The sequence below is a fragment of the Physeter macrocephalus genome, chromosome 10, assembly GCF_002837175.3.
Source record: "Physeter macrocephalus isolate SW-GA chromosome 10, ASM283717v5, whole genome shotgun sequence".
Taxonomy (NCBI): domain Eukaryota; kingdom Metazoa; phylum Chordata; class Mammalia; order Artiodactyla; family Physeteridae; genus Physeter; species Physeter macrocephalus.
Genome location: NC_041223.1, coordinates 86,064,971 through 86,086,761, shown reverse-complemented (window position 1 = coordinate 86,086,761; position 21,791 = coordinate 86,064,971). Strand labels below are relative to the sequence as shown.

At 42.8% G+C, this 21,791-nt stretch overlaps 1 protein-coding gene across 1 annotated transcript in view; it reads left to right on the top strand.

Moving 5' to 3' along the window:
- The window catches only part of IMPG1 (interphotoreceptor matrix proteoglycan 1), a 96,326-nt gene that overhangs the window by 48,733 nt on the left and 25,802 nt on the right, over positions 1-21,791 (top strand). Inside the window, exon 14 of the mRNA XM_028494727.2 lies at positions 18,670-19,198. Within this exon, the coding sequence (XP_028350528.1) occupies positions 18,670-19,198 (529 nt within the window). The remainder of the gene's footprint in view (positions 1-18,669; positions 19,199-21,791) is intronic.

Here is a 21,791-nt window from a genome sequence, read left to right as displayed (position 1 = left end):
CTCCACAACAAGAGAAGACACTGCAATGAGAAGCCCACACACTGCAACGAAGAGTAGCCCCCACTCGCTGCAACTAGAGAAAGCCCTCGCACAGAAACGAAGACCCAACACAGCCAAAAATAAATAAATTAATTAATTAATAAAATTTAAAAAAAAAATAGTTCAGAGGTCCATGGGGAAAATCTCATCTCAAAGAAGGAAGGGACGGCCATTCAACAGGGGCTTGCAATTACGCTCCATCCCTAGATACCATCTTCCCAATGCCCAGAGAAAACTGAAAAGTGAAGGCCTTCCAGCTCTCACATTGGATCAAAGCTGAGAGAGTATTGTCCTCCAAATTTTATATTTGGGAAATTCAATGCCCTGCCCCAAATTGTGGCAATTCCCAAGAAAATGTGTTTTCTGACTTTCTGCCCCCAGTTGAACTGATCTGATGCCCTCTCCCTGCTGCAGTGCTATTCAGCCCTCATTCTCTCAAACCTCTCCTTCACGACCACCCTTTTTCCAGCTCTTCCCAATTCCGTCCTCAAGTTATGATCCAATTTTTTATGCAGAGTAGTGGTCCCTTTAATCTCTTTTCAACATTTTAATGAACAGAAACATCGAGTTTTATGATCCCTGTTAAGAACATTGAAAGGGTCTTAAGCTTGGGAATGACACAGCAAATCTGAGTTTAAATAGATCTTCTGACTGCATTGTGAGGAATTGGCTGGAGGTGGGCAAAAGCAAGCAATCAGTTAGAAGAGTGTTAACAGCAATCCATGCTGGAAAGGTTGATGGCCTAGACTTGGGTGATAGAAGGGGAGTTGGACAAAAATGAACTGATCTGAGTGGTAGTTAAGAGGTAAAACCATTATGAAGAATTCTGAAGCCATGAATGGCTTCGGCAAGAAAGCTTGGCCTGATTAATGATCAGCGACTGTTATGGGCTCAATAGGGGGTGGTGGTGATCTATGTGTCTGCAGTGTCTGTACTATATGCAAGTGAGCTGGTCTGGGTCACACTCCCCGATGTCCAAATATTGTCTTCCTGTTGCCACTTTATGGTCATACGACCAGTGAGCACATTCCAGGAGATGCCAGCCTTAGCTTGTTCTCAGACCCTTGACATGGTCACTTTCACCCATTTTTGTTGGTTCATATTTACATAATGAGGAAGATTGATAAGTATCCATTATTAGCAATGCTTTTGATTGATCTGTCGAGTATTTTACAGTGAGGAGAAAAGAAGAGGTTGATAAATACAGAAAACTGTGCCACATAAATAGGTCAACATAATGATTTTAAGGACTTGACCCATGCAACTGTGAAGGCTAGCAAGTTCAAAATCTGCAAGGTAGGCTGGTAGGCCAGAGACCCAGGGAGGAGTCTGCTGACAGAATTTCCATTTTCTCTGGGGAGGTCAGGCTTCTTTTTTTTTTAATTGAGGCCTTCAACTGATGAGGCCCTCCCACACTATAGAAGGTAATTTGTTTTACACAAGGTCAACGGATTTAAGTGTTATTTTCATCTAAAAAATACTTTCACAGAAGCAGCTAGAATAATGTTTGACCAAATATCTGAGTATCATGGCCTAACGAACATAAAATTAACCATAATAGTATGTCTTGAATGAGCTCAGCATAGTAGGTAAAAAACAGAGAGTGCTTTATACATTAGGTCAGCAGGAAAAGGTGCAAAGCCAGGACTAGAATGGGCAGAATCGGGTCATAATTGGACAATTCATCTGGTGCAGAGAGAAAGCAGGGTTGCCTGATGGAACGCCCTTAGTCATAATGTGAAGGTGTGTTTGTCATCAGTGATAATAGGTGGTCAGTATCTGTGGAGTTGGAAGGAGCCCATGGTAGAAAAGGGGGCAGGAAATACACAGTAGACAGAACATTGTGCAGAAGAAAGCCACGGAGAGAGAAGCACCAGAGTGACATGGGCGAGGCAGTCAAAGTGACATCTAGCCGATCCCATAGACACCCGTTCCCACCTGTATCACTTCTCGAGCGACTGGGGCATGGTGTATTCATAGCTACAGGATTGCTGTCTCGTGTCCCCTTATCTTGACCCACACGAGGTAACATCACAATTAGGGTGGGAAGGCAAATATTTCTGACTCTCTTTTGCCCATTTTTACAGAGAGTATAAGGCACCAGTTGTGCAAATGGTCTGAGGCCAGTGAGCAACCAGGACCTGACAAGGTCACCTCTGAGACTGTGGGGAAGGAATGTCACCTTGGGTCCAGCTGTGAAGACTCGGGAGTTTACAATACGATCAGCATTGTAATCAAAGAAGCAACTCTTGCATTGAGAGAAAGTGACATTTTAGCAGTCCTTAAGGTAGAAATAACAAGAGCATTTACAAGGGAATTCTATCCATTTCCATGGATAGAAACTCCCATGAATTCCTTTAATTTTTAAGTTTTAAGAAGATGAAACTGCATTCCTAAAGGTATCAGGAAATAACAAGTTGCATGCAGTGGTCAGTTTCTAGAAGGAAGTCTGCACAGGCAACTGAGCAAACCAGTCATTGTCACACACTTCTGCTCAAAGAGACAGGTCACGTCATTCATCTGACCTTAAAAATGTAAATGTCGGGAAAATGGGAACTTTGTCTTTAGATTCTATAATCTCAGAGAAAATTTAATGTCTTTGGACCACTGAGTAAAGCAAAAGATAAGAAGGATTTTCAATTTCTTCTATCTCTATTTTTTTTTTTTTGCTTGGCAATGAATGAGATGGAAAAATAACAACTCTCCCATGCTTCGTGGCAAGTTCTCTGTATTGTCAAGTTAGGTAAAATCCTTGCCAGAGCACGTGTATTAGCTTTATTCTATTTGGAATGTTGAAACAAGTGCTAATCCACAGAATTTAAATAAAATGTTCACAAAATGTCATCCAAAGACAGCATTTACAAAACTTACCAAACTTCGTTTATAGATGGAACAAATGAAAGCATTTGAAGACAGGTAAATGAATACCTCTATTTGTATTTGTTTATTTGCTTTGAATGAGCATGTTTAGAATTTAGGAAAATGTATCTCTTTAGATTCTCTATCCAAACCTTCATTCTGCAGGATGACCAACTCCCCATTGATTTGAGTCTCTCCATGGGGGTTTGCAATCATTTTAGTCAGGCCCTTCATCTGTTTATTTGTAACATTCTTGAATGATCTTCCAGTAAATTTCTTCAACTTTGAAAGCTGGAGTGACTCAGGGTACTACATAAATGAGGTACACCACTTTTTGCTGTATCTTTTGTATAAGAAATTTAAGTAGAGGTAGTTGGACAGGAAACTGAGAAGAAATATGCAAGAAACAGAGCAAGTGTGACTTCCCTGGTGGTCCCGTGGTTAAGACTCCGTGCTTCCACTGGAGGGGGCATGGGTTTGGTCTCTGGTCAGGGAACTAAGATCCCACATGCCTCGCAAAGAAAAAAAAAAAGAAGAAGAAGAAAAAGAAACAGAGTAAGAAATATTACAGGTGGGAGAACTGGGCAGTAGAGAGGAGAAGGGAGGCCAGAAGAAGGAAAATGAGATAGACAGAATACAACCAAAATAGCTTAAAGGGGCTTTTAATTGTGGGAAATATTGGTTTTAACCATGGGATCTGGAGAGCGGCCAAAGAGAAGCTGCACGACGATAGAGACCTTGGAAATAGAACAGTGGCGAGAGGTGTTGGGCAAGACGGGGGGTCGCATCAGTGCTGGGGGGCACGGGCTTCTTCCTTCTGGAAAGGGAGCTGGGGCTGCTTCTGGACCAGATGGTTCCCAAGAGAACCAATTTAAAAGAGTAACTGCTGGGCTTCCCTGGTGGCGCAGTGGTTGAGAGTCCGCCTGCCGATGCAGGGGACGCGGGTTCGCGCCCCGGTCCGGGAAGATCCCACGTGCCGCGGAGCGGCTGGGCCCGTGAGCCGTGGCCGCTGAGCCCGCGCGTCCGGAGCCTGTGCTCCGCAGCGGGAGAGGCCACAGCAGTGAGAGGCCCGCGTACCACAAAATAAATAAATAAATAAATAAAATAAAAAATAAAAGAGTAACTGCTGATCAAGGCCCAGGGGTGGAAAGGAGCACCTATTCACTCAGGAAAGAAGAAAAGTTGAACTGATTCAAGGATGCAGAGTCGCCTTGTAAGTTGGACAAAGCCACGCTGCTACTGGGCTGTGTACCCGCAATTTGCTAACTTTCTTACAAACTTTCCTCATGATTCCCGCACGGTTCTAAGGAGCTGAACGTGTTGGATGACTGCCCCGGCAAATGAGAGTGAGAACACTCAGCGAGGCTTTAATGTCAGACCGAAATCCAGAAAGGGGACCTCCGCATCCTCCTGGGGGGGTGAAGGGTGGGGGAAGACCTGTGGGAGGCTCTCACTGAGGGCTCTGCTCTGCTTCCCCCCAGGTGAACCCTTTCACCAGCGCTCCTCCCGGGGAAGCTTCTCCCGAGGCGAGGAGGAAGTTAAGCGTAAGCAAAGAAAAAGAGGAAACGAACACTGCAGTACTGGGCCCCAGCTGCCTTAATATTCACTCTGGAAAATGGAAGCTGCCACTTTGCATGACTGGTTGATGGGTGCCCTTAATTCCTGGCTAAACAAGAAAAAGAAACGACTTTGAGAAAACGTCCCTGAGACCAAATACTACATTAGAAGGCTCATTTCTGGAGCAATTTAATTCATTGCTTCATCGTATAGGAAAGAGGAAACCCCTCCTGTTTTCACGAGACTCATCTGAGGCTTTGTTGGTTTGTAGGCTTGTTCTGTTTGTTTCGTGTTTGTTTTTTAAGTTGGCAGCCTGCATACCCAAATTAATGAATTTCTCAATTCATTTCTCCCCGGGGCAGTCTCCTTTTCTCTCCTCATTGAAAACATTTCCTCTTATGAAGCACAGGCTGGGCCAGAGATCCACTTTGACATGTTATGCAGTTTATAGCCATAACCCTGAAATGGTATCTTTCAGTCCTCTTTATTGATATCTACTATGCTTGATCAGGACAAGTTATATTACAGGTGTCATTCTTTTCTACTCTAAGGCCATTTTCCCAATTTCAAGTTTTCTTGGCAAACCCATGATCTACAGTAAAGTATCTTTATGTTGATTCCCATTTGGATCTGTGTCTTCAAGGGCCTCACCACCAATTCAAAGCCAATTTGCCCAGGATTCAGTGGACCTTGCTTTTTTTCCTCAGACCTTACCATAATAATTCTTAAGACCGCAAGTCCACTTTGAGATATTTTCTCTCAGTTCCATAGCATCCTCCTTTCACGAATTCCTGCATAGACAGCCTGGCCCTTTTCTCTTTCTTCTTCCTTCCTCTCAGCCGAATCTCAGCACACCCTCTGTGCATGTGTGACAGGTAGCACCCCAGCAGGGCCAGGTTTAAGGTGTAGTGAGTGAGGCACAGATTTAAGGGCAACCCAACAAACTCAGTCATCAAGATAATATTGAAATGTAAGATTTCAAAAAATCAAAATTAATGCAAAAACTCAGGAGGAAAAAAATATCAAAATTTTAAAGGAAGGTAGCTGTTGCTTGTTTTACAGCCCTGCATTACCGTATGACAGGGACACTCCTTTCCAATCTCCACAGCCCTGGTCTCCCCCTTCAGGCAGCTTTATGAGGGTTGACATCAGTGCAAAGGACTGGATAATGTGAGGCTTCGTAACACAGAGTTATGATTTGGTTTTGGTTTCTGGTTTTTTTTCTAGTGCCTTTGCTAACTTTTTCTATTGGGTCCAAACCATGGGGGGATATTTTGCTAAGTGTATAAAGGGACGCACATTTTTCCTTTTGCCTCAGGACCCAATAGGCTCAATGCCAACAGAACTAAGCCTTGCTAAGGTTGTGTTCTATGAGCAGAAATGCTCTCCAAGCCTTACCCAGCAGCCTGGTGCCAGATCATGGAGTAGTAGGGTTGCAATAGTCCAGATAACAGCCAACATAAACAGTACAGGCAGGGGTAGGTATTTATAAGGATGGCAAAGGGGTTGTTGTAAATCACTAAAGCATTATTTTGGATGAGAAATGTATTAATTTTTCCATGCATTCATTGAAATATAAATACTTTTCAGAAGGGTTCCGGAATCAACTTTCTACTTTTCTTCCCTAATGACCCAGCCAGTCTATGTAGGATTATCGTCTCTGCTTTGGTCCCACCTGGAAAATGCTGGTGTTTCTGCCACCTTCTGCCTCTTCCCCATCCCAGTGCTGTGTCCTGGGCCTCTGTGCTCTCTGCCCACTGCATCCCCTCTGCCAGGGCCAGCATTTTAAAGTCCCTTTTTGGTGGGAAGGATTCCTTCCTTAGTTGACCTGTAACAGTCAGAATTTAACCAAAAAACAAAAAACCAGAAACTACTTCAGGCATTAGGTTACCATTTTTATAAGTCAAAACAGTCAAACATGAGCAGTACATAATGGTTCAAACTATTATTTACAAGAAAGAGAATTTAATGCAAGGAATGTGTTAGGTGGCAGAGGAGCTGAGAAGCCAAACAGGAGAGAGAGGCTGCCCACAGATTAAGAAGAGCAAGTGTTTCTACCTCAAGCGCACCCCAGGCCAGAGAAACAAAAGTTGGAGGTGGTATTACTGGGATCCAGAGGCCAGCTCACCTGAGGGAAGCTGGAATCCTGGAGCACCTCTCCAGGGGGAGCACCTATGAGGGGGAGGTGGAGACCCAGAAGAGAGAGAGAGTTGCCAGAGCAGTGACCTGGGGCACACAGGGAGGAGGAGAAATAGTCCCACCTTTCCCTACCCCTGCCTGCCGATGCCCTCACTGGCCAAACCCAGCCAGAAACCAGATGGTGCAGATGTCTTTGAAATGCTACCTACAGGGTTCAGCATCCCACCCCCACGTCCCTGAAACAGAACTGAGGGACGGGCAAGGAATTACTGAGGAATCAGTTCAGACTCCAGATCGTAAGGGGTGCCATCATCGAGTAGCAATATGGCACTTGTAATAACATCGCGAAACATTGCTTATCCGCACCCAACCAAGAGGTCTTGCTATCCAATCGCTTTATTTCCAGGATTGTGGGAATACACGTGTCATTGCCTTTCAAAACTGTCCCCTTATTATTTGCACTTAATTAAAAACAGGAGGCTGTCTCCCTATGTATTAAGTGATATTTTTTTTCTTTTAATCTAATTTTTTTAGATTGGGGTATATTTGATTTACAATGTAGTGTTAGTTTCAGGTGTACAGTAAAGTGGTTCAGTTATACATATACATATATCCATTCTTTTTCAGATTCTTTTCCCATTTAGGTTATTACAGAATACTGAGTAGAGTTCCCTGTGCTGTACCGTAGGTCCTTGTTAATTATCTATTTTGTATACAGTAGTGTGTATCTGTTCATCCCAAGCTCCTGATTTATCCCTCCCCCCACCCCAACATTTCCCGTTTGTTTTCGAAGTCTGTGAGTCTGTTTCTGTTTGTATTAAGTAATTTTTAAATTGCAGCAGAACTGCTTATTTTCCCAGAGCAATATCTCCTTGTGTAACCAAACCCATCAGCTTCTATAAAGTAATACACAGCATAACCCCCTGGGATAGTTCTCATTGCTACTGACATCTTCCTGATGTAGTTACCCATCTCAGCTGCCCTTGAATTGAAGCAATCTCACTCCATCTTTTGACACCAACTCTTACCATTATCTTGTTTTCCTCTCCAGGGGCACTCTCTAGATGAATGGATGGATAAAGGCATGGAGGGGTGGGTGATGGAAGATGGATGGGTGTTAATGGTAATGATGATGTCGCTGGATTTTAAATAAAGGGATGCTCCCAGCCTTTCTTTTGGTGGCAGCAGGTTGATCCACATACAAGTGCCAAGGTTGATGCAGGGTCATAGATGCAAAATGTGAACCTCATCAATGTAACACTTTATCTTCAAACCATAGTTAAATGTTAAATTAAAGGTAGAAAGAGATGATTTTCTCAGAAAGATATCAATGATTCAGGCATTCCTCGCTGCGGGTGAGGAGAGTTTGAATGTATTTTCTTAATTCAGATAATAAGTAATAAACTGTTGCCTGAATTATTCAGATTCTCTTCTTAATGTTCACATACCCTATGCATTCAACCTCTGCAGGATGCTATAAATCTTCCTCTCACCCCACCACCTACAATGTCCTATGGGGTTGAATTTTTATTATTTAACGTTAGTATATGATTAGGCTATGATTTCTTCAAATACAGTTCATTACTCTTAATAAATCTTGCAAATTGTTCAAAACCCATTGTAAAATAAAAGCAGATGAAATATCGTATTTTAGGTAAAATTGTCAATACCAAGGGCATGAAATTAACCAGGCACCTAACGCACTTAAGGCAGTTTAAGTGCTCTTTGTAGATCACCTGAGGATGAATAATGCTTAGAAATTTGAGTTTAAAATAGCTCTAACTGGAACTATTAACTTATCCCCCCAAAAGTTCTTGCTTCTGAACTACCTTTTAAAAACAGAAATTTAGAACCAGTCTCTTGCATTCTTCTCTCCTTTGCACATAATGATTCCCTCTAGCTGACAAAATGGGATGTTCTCTAGTAATATCTTCAAAATACATATTTACAAAACCAACTTACAGAATGCATTGAGGCAGGAAGTGATGGTTTTAAGTGGCTGAGATACAAATATCTTCTGCAACCGTAACTTGGCAAAAACCACTAAAAACTATCATACCGGCTTTCTTCGTAAGGGGAATTTATATTCCATTAAGAAGTAAGCAAAGAAAGATGTTAACCAGCTTAAATTAACAACATCCTGGAAATTCAAACACACTTTTTGACATGTATTTGCTCTTTAACAAGCTCCATAGATATATGGCAGAAAATGTCAATTTTTTCCCAAAATGACATTCATGGACATAAAAAGCATTTTAAATGTCAAATGGAGGAACGCTTCTGAAGGGACTTCAATGTGATCGTATTATGGATTTCTTACTCTTCAGAGTACAAAGCTACTGTCTAAAGTTGAATTTCCCTGTCTCTAATAAACATTCTAAAGAAGAGTTCCCTTTGGGGGCACTACACAGATCTTGGTATTAAACATAAATGTCCATGTACCTCTTCTTGACCTAAGTCTTTACCACTAAACTACAATACAATAAAGGGGCACCTGTGGAGGAAGTAGGGACTCCAAGGACTGAGGGAAGGAGAACAATGCTGTTTTACATCCTCCTCAGGGGCACACCCAGGCTGGGCTGCGTCACTGTGCTTCGGTCATTGTACATTTTCCGTAATAAATCGTGGAAGCTTTCCTCCTCCAGTGTTCTGAAACTTTTCCGTGAATCAGAATCCCTGGAGGGCTTGTTAAAACACAGATTGCTGGGCCCTTCCCCCAGAACTTCTGATTCAGTGTGTGTGAAATGGGGCAAATTTGCATTTCTAACAAAAGCCCAGGAGCTCAGGTGCTGCTGGGAGCCCTGTTCCACAGGAATAGCTGTAACTTACACTGGGCTCCAGTTAACATTTTCAAAGCTCTTTCTTGCCTTTGTATTGAAGTAATTGATTGATAAACTTTACCATAGATGCACAGAAGAGCTCTTCTCCTCTCCATTTTAGACCGTAAATAAGAAGCACTGAGGCTACCTCCCCCACCCCCGTATTCCCTGTCTCAGTGACTACAGACAACATCAATGAAAGCGCGGGAGCTGGAAACCTGAAGGTCACTCCAAGGCCCTATCCTCTCTCTGCACTCACATCCAGTTGCATCCAAGTCATGCTGTTCTCACTCCCCATCTTCTGGGTGTCCTGCTCCCTTCCACTTCTGTGCCTTTGCACATATTGTTTTCTCTTCCTCATAAACTGTCGACGTAAGGAAAATGCACAGCCTAGAAGATAAGAGTTATGTTTTATTCGGAGGACAAAACTGAGGACTTAAGCCCGGGACACAGCGTCCCGGATAGCTCTGAGGGACTGCTCTAAAGAGGCAAGTGTCGGGTGAAGGGGGAGCCAGGATACATAGGAGTTTTTGCAACAAAAACCAGGTAGTAGGAACATCAAAAGACTACTGTTTTTTTTTTAATTAATTAATTTATTTATTTATTTTTGGCTGCGTTGGGTCTCTGTTGCTGTGCACGGGCTTTCTCTAGTTGCGGCGAGCGGGGGCTGCTCTTCGTTGCGTTGCGCGGGCTTCTCATTGCGGTGGCTTCTCTTGTTGTGGAGCACGGGTTCTAGGCGTGCGGGCTCAGTAGTTGTGGCTCGCGGGCTCTAGAGCGCAGGCTCAGTAGTTGTGGCCCATGGGCTTAGTTGCTCCGCGGCATGTGGGATCTTCCCGGACCAGGGCTTGAACCGGTGTCCCCTGCATTGGCAGGTGGATTCTTAACCACTGCGCCACCAGGGAAGCCTAAGATTACTGTTAATTAAGGAAAACCAGACATCTGAAGTTAGGGAATTTCGCATTTTTCTGTGTATGGGAAGATACAAGAGTCTGGGCTCTCTGAAATCATTCCTTTGATATGCACCTCAGCCATCTGGGGCCAGCATCCTGTGCTTTCTCACCCTGAGTCCTCTCAGGGTGCACCGTCGTCGGGGTGCCTGCAGCAGCTGACTGCTAGATGGGGGGGACATCCTGCCTCCACCCTGAGTTCCCTCAGGGCTCACCGTCAGGGCAGCTGTAACGTGATGGCTTGATGGCTGCAACATCCTTTGCTCACGGATATGGCAGGCAACATTTTTTATTCACAATACCTTGATACTCATGCTTAAATTTTTAAGGAAAAAATGTTTCTTAAGGTTTGATATATAATATTGAAACAGGGTGAGTTAACCTTTGATACAGATCTAATAGTTTGTCCCCTTTTTAGTACTCATAAGCTCAATTTCTCCTTCAAATTTGCTAATTCTGTGGTACATCTTTTTCAAAGTTCACCATTCCCTAGGTGTGTGATTGTGTCTGAACAATCTTGCTTGCAACACGCGAGTTTGGTAAGACCCCTTCTTCAGGTGGCACCTTGAGTAGCTAATCCCCCAATACCCTGTGGAATCCAAGTCTCATTTCTCATGCTTCATTCAAGCTGCTTTTGCCCCTCGCAAGTGCTCTGACTCCTCAGTCTTCCCGTTTTTCCATTCGGCGCATTACGTTCAGCACGAGCCTCAAGGCCTGGGGTTGAACAGGGTGAGCTGCTCTCCTGAGAAAAAGTGTACTGCTAATAAATACAATTACTCTTTGATTGTGAAGTTTTATGAGCAATATAAACAAGAATGTGGCTAAATTGTCAGACTCACAATTATTCAAATGTAGCTGATGTAATTTTCCTTAACTTGAAATTTCTAAAGCCTGTGTTTTCACTGAAAGAAGGTCTGTCTCTCTGGACTCCTTGCTTAATGATTACTCAAACCTCAGCTTCTGGACTCCCCTAACCAAAATGGGAAGGGGTGGTGGACAGCATTGTCAGTAGCCCTGCCTGTCCCAGCACTCGAAGACAGTTAAACTAAGAAAAGTAAGAAAATAAGATTTAAGCAGTTTAGAGATTCGTTACTGAAAAGTAAAAAGCTGAGCTTTTGTTTTATATCAATCAGGTGTCAGTAAACCCGCGAACCCCTGATTGGCGGGGTGATTGTTCTCCACTGGGTGGCCCCACTCCCAGCCCTTTTCTCTCCAACTCCTCACGATATATTTTAGATCCAGCACCTTGTTTTTCCTACTGGTTGTTCCTGCACAACGTGAGAGCTGTGAGCTTTTATTTGGTGCAAAATGAGGGCTACAGCCCAGGAGACAGCACCTCAGACAGCTCTGAGAAGCTGCTCCAAAGGGGTAGGGGGGAAGGACAGTACATATGTGATTTTGATGAAGGCGGAGTACGTGCAATTGAGCACATATTTTTCGCAGAAGCTTCCTGCTAGTCGCGAGGAGCAGACGTCACCATGAAGGATTTTAGTGGTTTTCTAGATAGGAGGAGATGCAAGAACTGGGCTCATAAAATCATCTCCTGAAAATATCTAACTCTCTGAAGGCCTGTTCTGCCAGTTTTTCCCAGAGCACAGAGGGCCTCATTCCTGATCTCCACCCTGAACTCCTTTCAGGGGGTGCTGAAGGTCAGCGGCCGCAACGGCTTGATCCTTGCAAAGGTAGATGGCAAGCGCTAATCTGTAGGTGGCATATCCATCACTGATTCTGTTAGGAACTTATTCATCTGTCTACGCCTCAGTTTCTTTATCTGCACAGTGGAGGTGATAGCACCTTCTCACTTGGATGTGACCTTTAGATACAAGAACATACATAGATAGGAGATGCTCAGTAAGTTGGAGCTATTGCCATATTTTCAACTGCTATAAGCACTGAGGCAGTGAACGTATTTATCTTGTTCATTGCTGCTGCCCCAGTGCCATGCAAGTACCTAGCACTTGGTAGATACTGAGTATTTTTTATTGAATGAATGCAAGCATGCCTACACAAATGAAAGAATGAAGCCCCGGCAGAGAGGAAAACATCAACAACTTTGGGGGTGGGGGGGGTCGGTGGAAATAAAATGGATACGTTAGGATAATTGAACTTCAGTGTTGAGCCTGTCATAAGTTAATTTCGAGTAGGACTTGAAGTTTTCTCGGAATCTTTATCATTAAGTGAGATAACAATGCCTACCTTGCCTATCTCAAAGGGGGTTAATAGACATAAATGAAATAAAGAATGAGCATAGAGAAAAGAAAGCAATAGCAAAATATGCCAGCAATGAAAGAGTATATTGGGACTCACTGAAAGGAAAGATGGAGAAAACACCAAAGTGCATAATCTTGACTGCAGCCCGCAAGGTGCAACTGCCTGTGAATGTCAGAGAGTCAGGAAACAGACTCCAACGACACACAAAGAGGAGGAGGGAGAACCAAGACAAATGGCCAGAGAGAGCTTGTATTTAGTGAGTATTTGAGTAACTGATGTTGAATCAAAAAATGGGAAGTGTTTTGGTTTCATATGGAAAATAAATTACACATTTTATGCAGTGTAATTAACTTTTATAATATTTATTAAAACCTTTGAGGACCATTTTGCATAAAATATGTAGAAATACTTTGCAAGGTATAAAAAGTCAGATAAGTATAAAATTACTTGGTATTTCAGAGCTAAGCCATCACTAGTGAGTACACCATGAAGTCACTCAAAACTTGGAGATTTGGAAAATTTAGAGTTCCTGCTTAAAAAAAGACTCTCCAAGTTTTCCTATCCGAAAAACTAAGAACACTGTAAGATGGGGTGGAAAATCACAACACTTCACAGGTTGCTTTTAAGTCTTTAGTCTTCCTTGAATTCCTTATGGAATGAAGTGAGGTTTCAATAATTAAAATTAATGTTTGAGCCTTTGGCAATAATTTTAATTTGCCAATTTCCAAACAGTTAGAAAAACCTTAAGAGATTAATTAAATCAATCCATAATTTTATAATCTTCTGTTCCATATAATTGGATCTTTCTATTATACTTTAAACAAAAAGAATATTATACACTATTAATATCACAGGAGTTCTAGCTGTCATTTATTGTATGCTGTATATCTTAAAGTAACAACTTGCCTTTGCTATATCAAGTAATTTTTTTAAATGCCACTTCCTCAAATGTACCAGTTCTCCATCCTGACTACATGTAAGAATCACCTAGAAAGCTTTTCAAACATACCAATGCAGGGCCCTCTGCTGAGGATCTAATTATCAAACTCAGTTCCTTTGCAGAAAGGCCCAGATATTGATACAGTTCTGAAAACTTGCCAGGATTCTAATAGTCACTCAGGACACAGTCTCTCAGCCTTTTGATTCATGGTCTCCAAATACCTCAATTGAATTCCATTAATTGCCTTTGGCAAATGGTAAAGAATAATTCTCTAAAGGGGTAAAATCATGACTCTCGTTCAAATATAATATGAACATGTGTCAAAGATTTTATTTAACTCATTCGTTAATGAGGGAGCAAATAAGGTGTTACAATTGATTCAAGAGAGAAAATTCAAAGACAGGCAAAATATAAGCCAGGGATCAACAACTGAAAGCCCTGTGGGCCAAACCCAGCCCACCACTGGTTTCCCAACAGCCTGCAAGTTAAGTATGGTTTTTACATCTCTAAATGGCTGAAAAAAATCAGAAGAATTATAATGTTTTACGACGTGTGAAAATAACATGAAATTCAATTTCAGCACCGATAAATAAGTTTTAGTGGAACACAGTCAAGCCCCTTGACTTGCTATGGCTATTTTAGAGCTACAATAGCATAGCTGGGTGGTTGCAATAGAGACCAGATGAGCTATACAGCTCATCAATATTTACTATTTGGCCCTTCTCAGGAAAAGTTTGCCAACCCCTGATATAGGCAGTCAAGAATGCTGGCACAAATTTGCAAATTGACGCAAAACTGGTCAAAATCTACCCAGCAGTAAAATATAATGTTTGGAATCATCTCTTCCAGAGGGGGGAAATCAATGGCCTCCCCATCAGACAAACTTCACTCGCATCTCTGTGGACTACAGTTATTGCATTACCTTTAGTTCCCTATAGCTTGTGGAGCTGTAAAATAGCCCAGGGCTTCCCTGGTGGCGCAGTGGTTGAGAGTCCGCCTGCCGATGCAGGGGAACCGGGTTCGTGCCCCGGTCCGGGAAGATCCCACATGCCGCGGAGCGGCTGGGCCCGTGAGCCGTGGCCGCTGCGCCTGCGCGTCCGGAGCCTGTGCTCCGCAACGGGAGAGGCCACAACAGTGAGAGGCCCGCGTACCACAAAAAAAAAAAAAAAAAAAAAAAAAATAGCCCAAAGACAATGAAGAGCACAAAACTCTCTAAAATTAGATGACCTCCCACAATCTGCCCACTGATGCTCATTAATTCCTTTGAAAAGACACCCAGTAATCTTTTACACCCATATCACAGTCTTTCACAATTTCTTCTGACACAAACTAACTACATTCACTTTTTTAAAAAATATTTATTGAAGTAGAGTTGATTTACAATGTGTTAGTTTCAGGTGTACAGCAAAGTGAATCAGTTATACATATACATACATCCACTCTTTTTTAGATTCTTTTCCCATATAGGGCATTAGAGAGTACTGAGTAGAGTTCCCTGTGCTATACAGTAGCTATCTATTTTATTTATGATAGTATGGATATGTCAATCCCAATCTCCCAATTTATCCCTCCCCTACCTTACGTCCGGTAACCAGGTTTGTTTTCTATATCTGTAACTCTATTCTGTTTTGTAGATAAGTTCATTTGTACCATTTTTTTAGATTCCACATATAAGCAATATCATATGTATTTGTCTTTCTCTGACTGATTTCACTTCATTCAATATGACAATCTCTAGGTCCATCCATGTTACTGCAAATGACGTTATTTCCTTCTTTTTATGGCTGAGTAATATTCCATTGTATACATGTACCACATCTTCTTTAACCATTCCTCTGTTGATGGACATTTAGGTTGCTTCCATGTCTTGGCTATTGTGAATAGTGCTGCAGAGAACATTGGGGTGCATGTGTCTTTGCAAATTATGGTTTTCTCCGGATATATGCCCAGTAGTGGGATTGCTGGGTCATATGGTAGTTCTATGTTTAGTTTTTTAAGGAATCTCCATACTATTCTCCGTAATGGTTGTACCAATTTACATTCCCACCAACAGTGGAGGAGGGTTTCCTTTTCTCCACACCCTCTCCAGCATTTATTGTTTGTAGACTTTTTGATGATGGCCATTCTGACCAGTGTGAGGTGATACCTGACTGTAGTTTTGATTTGCATTTCTCTAAGTTATTTTGAGTCTGTTTTGCATACCTCATGATGAAATAAATGGCCTTGGCTTTTCGTGCTTGCTTTCTCCGTTGCAGTGTAAAAACTTAGGGTTAGGATGGCCTTTGTTGCTGGCATGTCTTTTGCATAAGAGTCTGATGAATAATTATTTTAAATACATTTATAAGTGGTGGTAATGTCTGGATGATATTTTGTGTCAAAAGAATTTACTATAGCCTTAGTAGTTTCAATATCAAGCTGAGAGACTGTGAGGGGTCTGTTAAAATCACACTTAAATAGGGCTGCTAGATTCAGCAAAGAAAAATACAAGATAACCAGTTAAATTCGAATTTCAGATAAACAACAAATAATGTTTTAGTATAAGTATGTTCCAGTGGGAATCCTGTATTTTATCTAACAATGTACATTTAAATAGCCAACGGTTCTATCAGTGAAATAACTTGGTTGGGTTTATTGTGAATGTGAATGATTAATGTGAAGATGTCACAGGGAATTCCCTGGTGGTCCAGTGGTAAAGAATCTGCCTTCCAACGCAGGGGACACAGGTTCAGTCCCTGGTCGGGGAGGTAAGTGCCCCCCCCACGCTGCGGGGCAACTAAGCCCACGCACCACAACTACTGAGCTCGCGAGCCTCAACGAGAGATCCCGCGTGCTGCAACTAAGACCCGACACAGCCAAAAATTAAAAATTTGTTTTAAAAAAAGATGCCACAGAGGTTAAGAGATAGAAATTCTTGTTTGCTAGTTGATGACATAGTGCAACAGACTGTTTTAATCTGACTAAAATCTCTGTACTGAGAAAGGTATGAGTAATGAGATGCTGGCCCGGAGCAGAAAGAAGACACCTGTCATTGTGCTTCGTCCCCGACCCTGACCATCTGGAAGAGCGCTGAGGAGCTCAGATTCAAATGCATTTCCCCCCAGCACAAAGTCAAATCAAACCACTGCTAGTACTTGAAGCCTTCAATTTACTTATCCCAGATCTTTCCAAGGATGTCTTAGTCAGCTTGGGCTGCTATAACAGAACATCATAGACTGGGTGGCTTCAATGACAGAAATTTCTTCCTCACAGTTGTGGAGGCTGGGAAGTCCAAGGTCAAATTGCTGGCTGATTCAGTTCCTGGTGAAGGCCTTTTTCTGGTTAGCACACAGATGCCTGTTTTCTATATCCTCACATGGCAGAGAGAGAGAGAGAGATCATCTCTCTTATATCTCTTTTTACTTATAAAGGCACTAATCCCATTTATGAGGGCTCCACCCTCCTGACCTAATTACCTCCCAAAGACCCTACCTGCAAATACTGTCACACTGGAGATGAGGATTTCAACATATAAATTTTGGGAGAATGCAAATATTCAGTCCATGGCAATAGAGATTTGAATAAAACTACGAGTGTATATCTAGAAAGATCTTGGATGTTACAAAACATCATTTCTGATAGTTGAGTGAATTATGGGTAAACACACCCAAGCATCCTCCCCAGGTGGAAGAAAAGGGGGTGCTTCTCTGAAATCTGGTTAAATTCTCCACAGACAGGTTTTATTTTAAGAAACTAATAAAAGTAATATGATTCTACCTTTCAGAACTGTTTATCACTTGGATTTTCAGTTTGGGTGATTGCACTCTAGTATATTAGCTGACTGAGAGTCCTAAGATTATATCTGCATCCAGACAGTCCATTCATCATGCTTAGCATTTGGACTTTAACACAGCTTTCCCACATATTTGCCAAAATGCCACCGAAGTATTCACAGAAAGCTCCCTGTTTTGATCTACCTAATGCCTTAAATATTATCTATCTGGCTCTGGATTTAGGTTTATTGGAGTATTTTAATAACCCACCAATATCTTTATCTGAAAGCTTCATATAACCACTTTCTTAGTTCATAAATACTTATTGATTTTAATTTTGCACCAAAAAAAGGAATGGACTTCAGTAGTTCAATATGTACTTACTCAAGAAAGCAATGCAAAATGGTGGTATTATCAAGGTATAATCATGTAGGAATGAACAAAACCTTTAAATATTACCCAATATTTAGTTGTATGGCCAATACAAAGTTCAAATTATATGTGTAACCCACATCTTCTCGCTCTCCATATCATTTTGCAAATAGGCAAGTTATTCAGTCAGATTATCCAATTTTGGAAAAGCATAATTTAAATTTTAATTGATGAAACTACCAAAATGTGATAACTGAGATCCCCCCAAAAATCCAAGTACATAAAATTCAGGTTTGCATGATTGGAAGGTGAATAAAACTCCGGGCCAAAAGAGCACAGCTAATTGTCTGGGAGGTCCAGATGGGGATGTGGGATCCAAGTCTACCCCAAAGCCATCTGCGGTGTGCCACCACCTGCTGACCTAGTCCTTTTTTACCACCTGTTCCCTAGATGTGCTGTGTCTCACTGGGCAGTAATTCCTGTAATTCTAGGCAATCGGTGCTCTTTTAGTCTCGCATGTCCAGAAGTCTTGGGCCTGAATAAAATGGTTATAGAGACCCACCCTCTGTCTCCCTAGGTGTGGACACAGGGCTGCCTGCCCTTTCTGTACCAATTTGTCTTTTTTGTTTTTTGGCTGCGCCACGTGGCTTGCGGGATCTTCGTTCCCTGACCAGGGATTGAACCCGTGCCCTCAGCAGTGAAAGCACAGGGTCCTAACCACTGGACCGCCAGGGAATTACCACCAATTTGCTTTTTAAAATATGATACTAAATATGGTAATTATTTCACTACATAAGTAAGTCAAAACATGCTGTACATCTTAAATTTATGCAGTGAGGTATGTCAATTATATCTCAATAAAACTGGAATAAAATCGAAGAAATTTAAAAATAAATAAAATAAAATATGACATTAAGATAGTCAAATGCTATTTTTCCAACATTAATTTTAACTTTGGATTTTCTTTTTTGCTTTCTATTCTTTGCGGGGATGCTTGGACATAATGAATTGGTCTCAGGAGCTTCCTCCATGGACAGTTCTTGGTCTCCACCTGCTGTGGCCTCTACCTCCCTATCAGAAACTCTACCTTTTTTTACTGCATCGAGCATCTTTTCTCAGACTGATCAAAGTGCCACAGACATAATTTCCCTTGACCAGACAGTACTAATCCCACGGCTAACCATCCCCACTGATGATTATTCTGCCATCAGCCAATTGGCTCAGGAAATTTCACATTCACCTGCATCTTCAGAAGACAGCAGGTTAAGTATTAGCAGTCAAGATACAGTCGGAGACTTAGACGGAATGGATCTCGCCAGCACTCGCGCATCCTCTGAGGTACTGGGGTTCAGTGGGTATGTTTCCACCCTGGATCACTTCTTGGAGAACATCACTCCTGGCCCAGCTTTGCAGTACATCACCACCAGCGCCATGACCGTCGCCACCAGGGGCCGAGAGCTGGTGGTGTTCTTCAGTCTGCGTGTGGCCAACGTGCCCTTCTCCACTGACCTGTTCAACAAGAGCTCGCTGGAGTACCAAGCTCTGGAGCAGCGATTCACACAGCTGGTGAGTGGACACCACATACAGCTGTCTGTGTGTCTCCTTTCTTTTTTTTTGCTGTTATTTTATAATATAATCCCTGGGTGTCTTGAGCAATGCAAGGTGGAAGAGACAAGCCTCTGAGATAGCTGTTGCCGACGGCATTCAGCTAGAGCGTTGAAATGGATTCAGATCCAATGGGCCACTGCCGCCCAGCTTCCCGGGAACAAACTTATTTTTAAGACCTTTTCATTATAGTTCCTCCCGATTTAGTTTTCCCAGGAATAATACATAGCCACTCACGGACTGAACTTGGAATTTATAAACAATATGAGCAGACTTATCCGAAGTTATAATGCCACATGCTGTTTTCCAGCCATCTGACTAAAGCGTTCAAGGCTAGAAAAGTCCAGCACAAATGAGGCTGAGAGTTCAAGTGTAAGATTTCTTTTTCTTTTAGTTCCCCTTAAATTCTCATAAAACTAAAAAAAAAAAAAAAAACTGACTAAATGGCTTAGCATCCCAAGCCCTAACAAAGAAAGTGAGAAGACAATCATGGTGGCATATAACCCTAATTTATGAAACACCCCTCAAACTCACATGTACTCTTGTAGAAATACATACACAGTGAAAACTGCTGAACTATGAACCGCTACACAGTCATGGCTAATGAAATTGAAGTACACAATGCATAGCACAAAGATTACAGAATTTCTGAAAATAAGAGGAAAAATATTTGTAAGCTTCATATAAGTTAAATCATTATGCAAATTAAAACCACATAAACACCAATGCTTCAGGTGAACTTTAAAGTAAGACTTTGTGCTCTTCCACCCTCCCCCAAATGAGGTGAGTAGATATTGGGACAATCTCAAGGAACAGGTTCCCAGGGCACCGAACCCAGCTGTATTAACTAGGGTACATGCTGGGCTGGCATAATGAAAAGATCAAGAATACAGTAACTTGGGCTTCCCTGGTGGCGCAGTGGTTGAGAGTCCGCCTGCCGATGCAGGGGACGCGGGTTCGTGCCCCGGTCCGGGAGGATCCCACGTGCCGCAGAGCGGCTGGGCCCGTGAGCCATGGCCGCTGAGCCTGCACGTCCGGAGCCTGTGCTCCGCAACGGGAGAGGCCACAGCAGTGAGAGGCCTGCGTACCGCAAAAAAAAAAAAAAAGAATACAGTAACTTAAATAGAGTACAAGTGTATTTCTCTTTCACTGGGTGGGTGGGACAGCTCTGCTCTATGACGTCATCCAGGGACTCACAATCCCTTCATCTTATAACTCTGCCAACCCCAAGGGTGTTTCCTCACTCATGCACCCAAAGCTGGGTCACTAGTACATCCCTGTTTCCACTGTGAGAAGGAGAAAGAGAGGAAGCCCAGGGCAAGCGATTTCCTAAGCAAGTGATGCCAAAGTTGCCCACATCTCTTACACTCATATTCCATTGGTGGGAACTGGTCACGTGGCCACAGCTTGCTGCAAGGGAGGCTGGGAAATGTGGTCTCTAGCTGGGCAGCCTCTTTCCCGTGAAGAAGAGGAGCAGCTAGTTGTCTGCACACTAGCTGAGGACAGGGAATTCCCACCAGAGGCCAAAGCAATGGTAAGACATAGAGAATGAGCTTAGTCAAAGTAGGTGGGAGAAAACAGGAGAGAGCGGTTCCACACTTCGTATAAAATTTCATTTTATTTTCACAATGACCTTGTGCGGGGGGGGCGGTTACTGGAAGGGGTACCAACATGTGGGTTTGGGTCAGAGTCAAAATTCTGGTGGGGTGGGGACAGGGGCAAAGGAAAAGCAGGTCTGGGCCAAGCCTGGGAGATTGTAGTTTGCATCTGTGCCCTCTCTGGGTTCGTGGGTGTTGGTTCAAGAAGGAGAGGGCTCACTTTCAAGGCTGGAAACAAAGCAGACGTCGCTGAGTTTCAGACATTTCTGAAAAGTGATCTCAAGGATGGTCATGGCGACCTCCCTGGTTGTCCAGTGGTTAAGACTCCGCGTTTCCACTTTAGGGGGCACAGGTTCCCTGGTCGGGGAACCAAGATCCCACATGCCATGCAGCACAGCCGAAAAAAAAAAGGATGGCTGTGGCTTACAAGAGACAGGTGTGGGAGCGTGAAGCACAATTCTCTGGGGCATCATTTTGAGATTATTAAATTATAACTTGGGAAAGGTCCTTAGGGAACAACTTTTCTTCTCCCTCACAATTCAGGTGAGAGCACTGAGGTACAACAGTAGTTAAGTGGCTTGATGAGATCACACCGCTGGCTAGCGCCAGTCACAGGACTGACACCTAGTCTCCTGACAGCCAAGTTCTCTGCTCTTTCCACTTCACCACATTTGTGTTGATATGAAGCATCCTGCACAGACAGACGAGCTGATGTTTCAGCTGTTGTTTATTTCAATAGGTCATTTCAAACTGGTTGCTTCCAAATGGATGTCCTATTTACCAGGCATAGGTCAGTCTGCAACACGTTTTTATTTACTTGGATTTTTTTTTTTTTTTTTTGCGGTACACGGGCCTCTCACTATTGTGGCCTCTCCCGCTGCGGAGCACAGGCTCCGGACGCGCAGGCCCAGCGGCCACGGCTCACGGGCCCAGCCGCTCCGCGGCACGGGGGATCC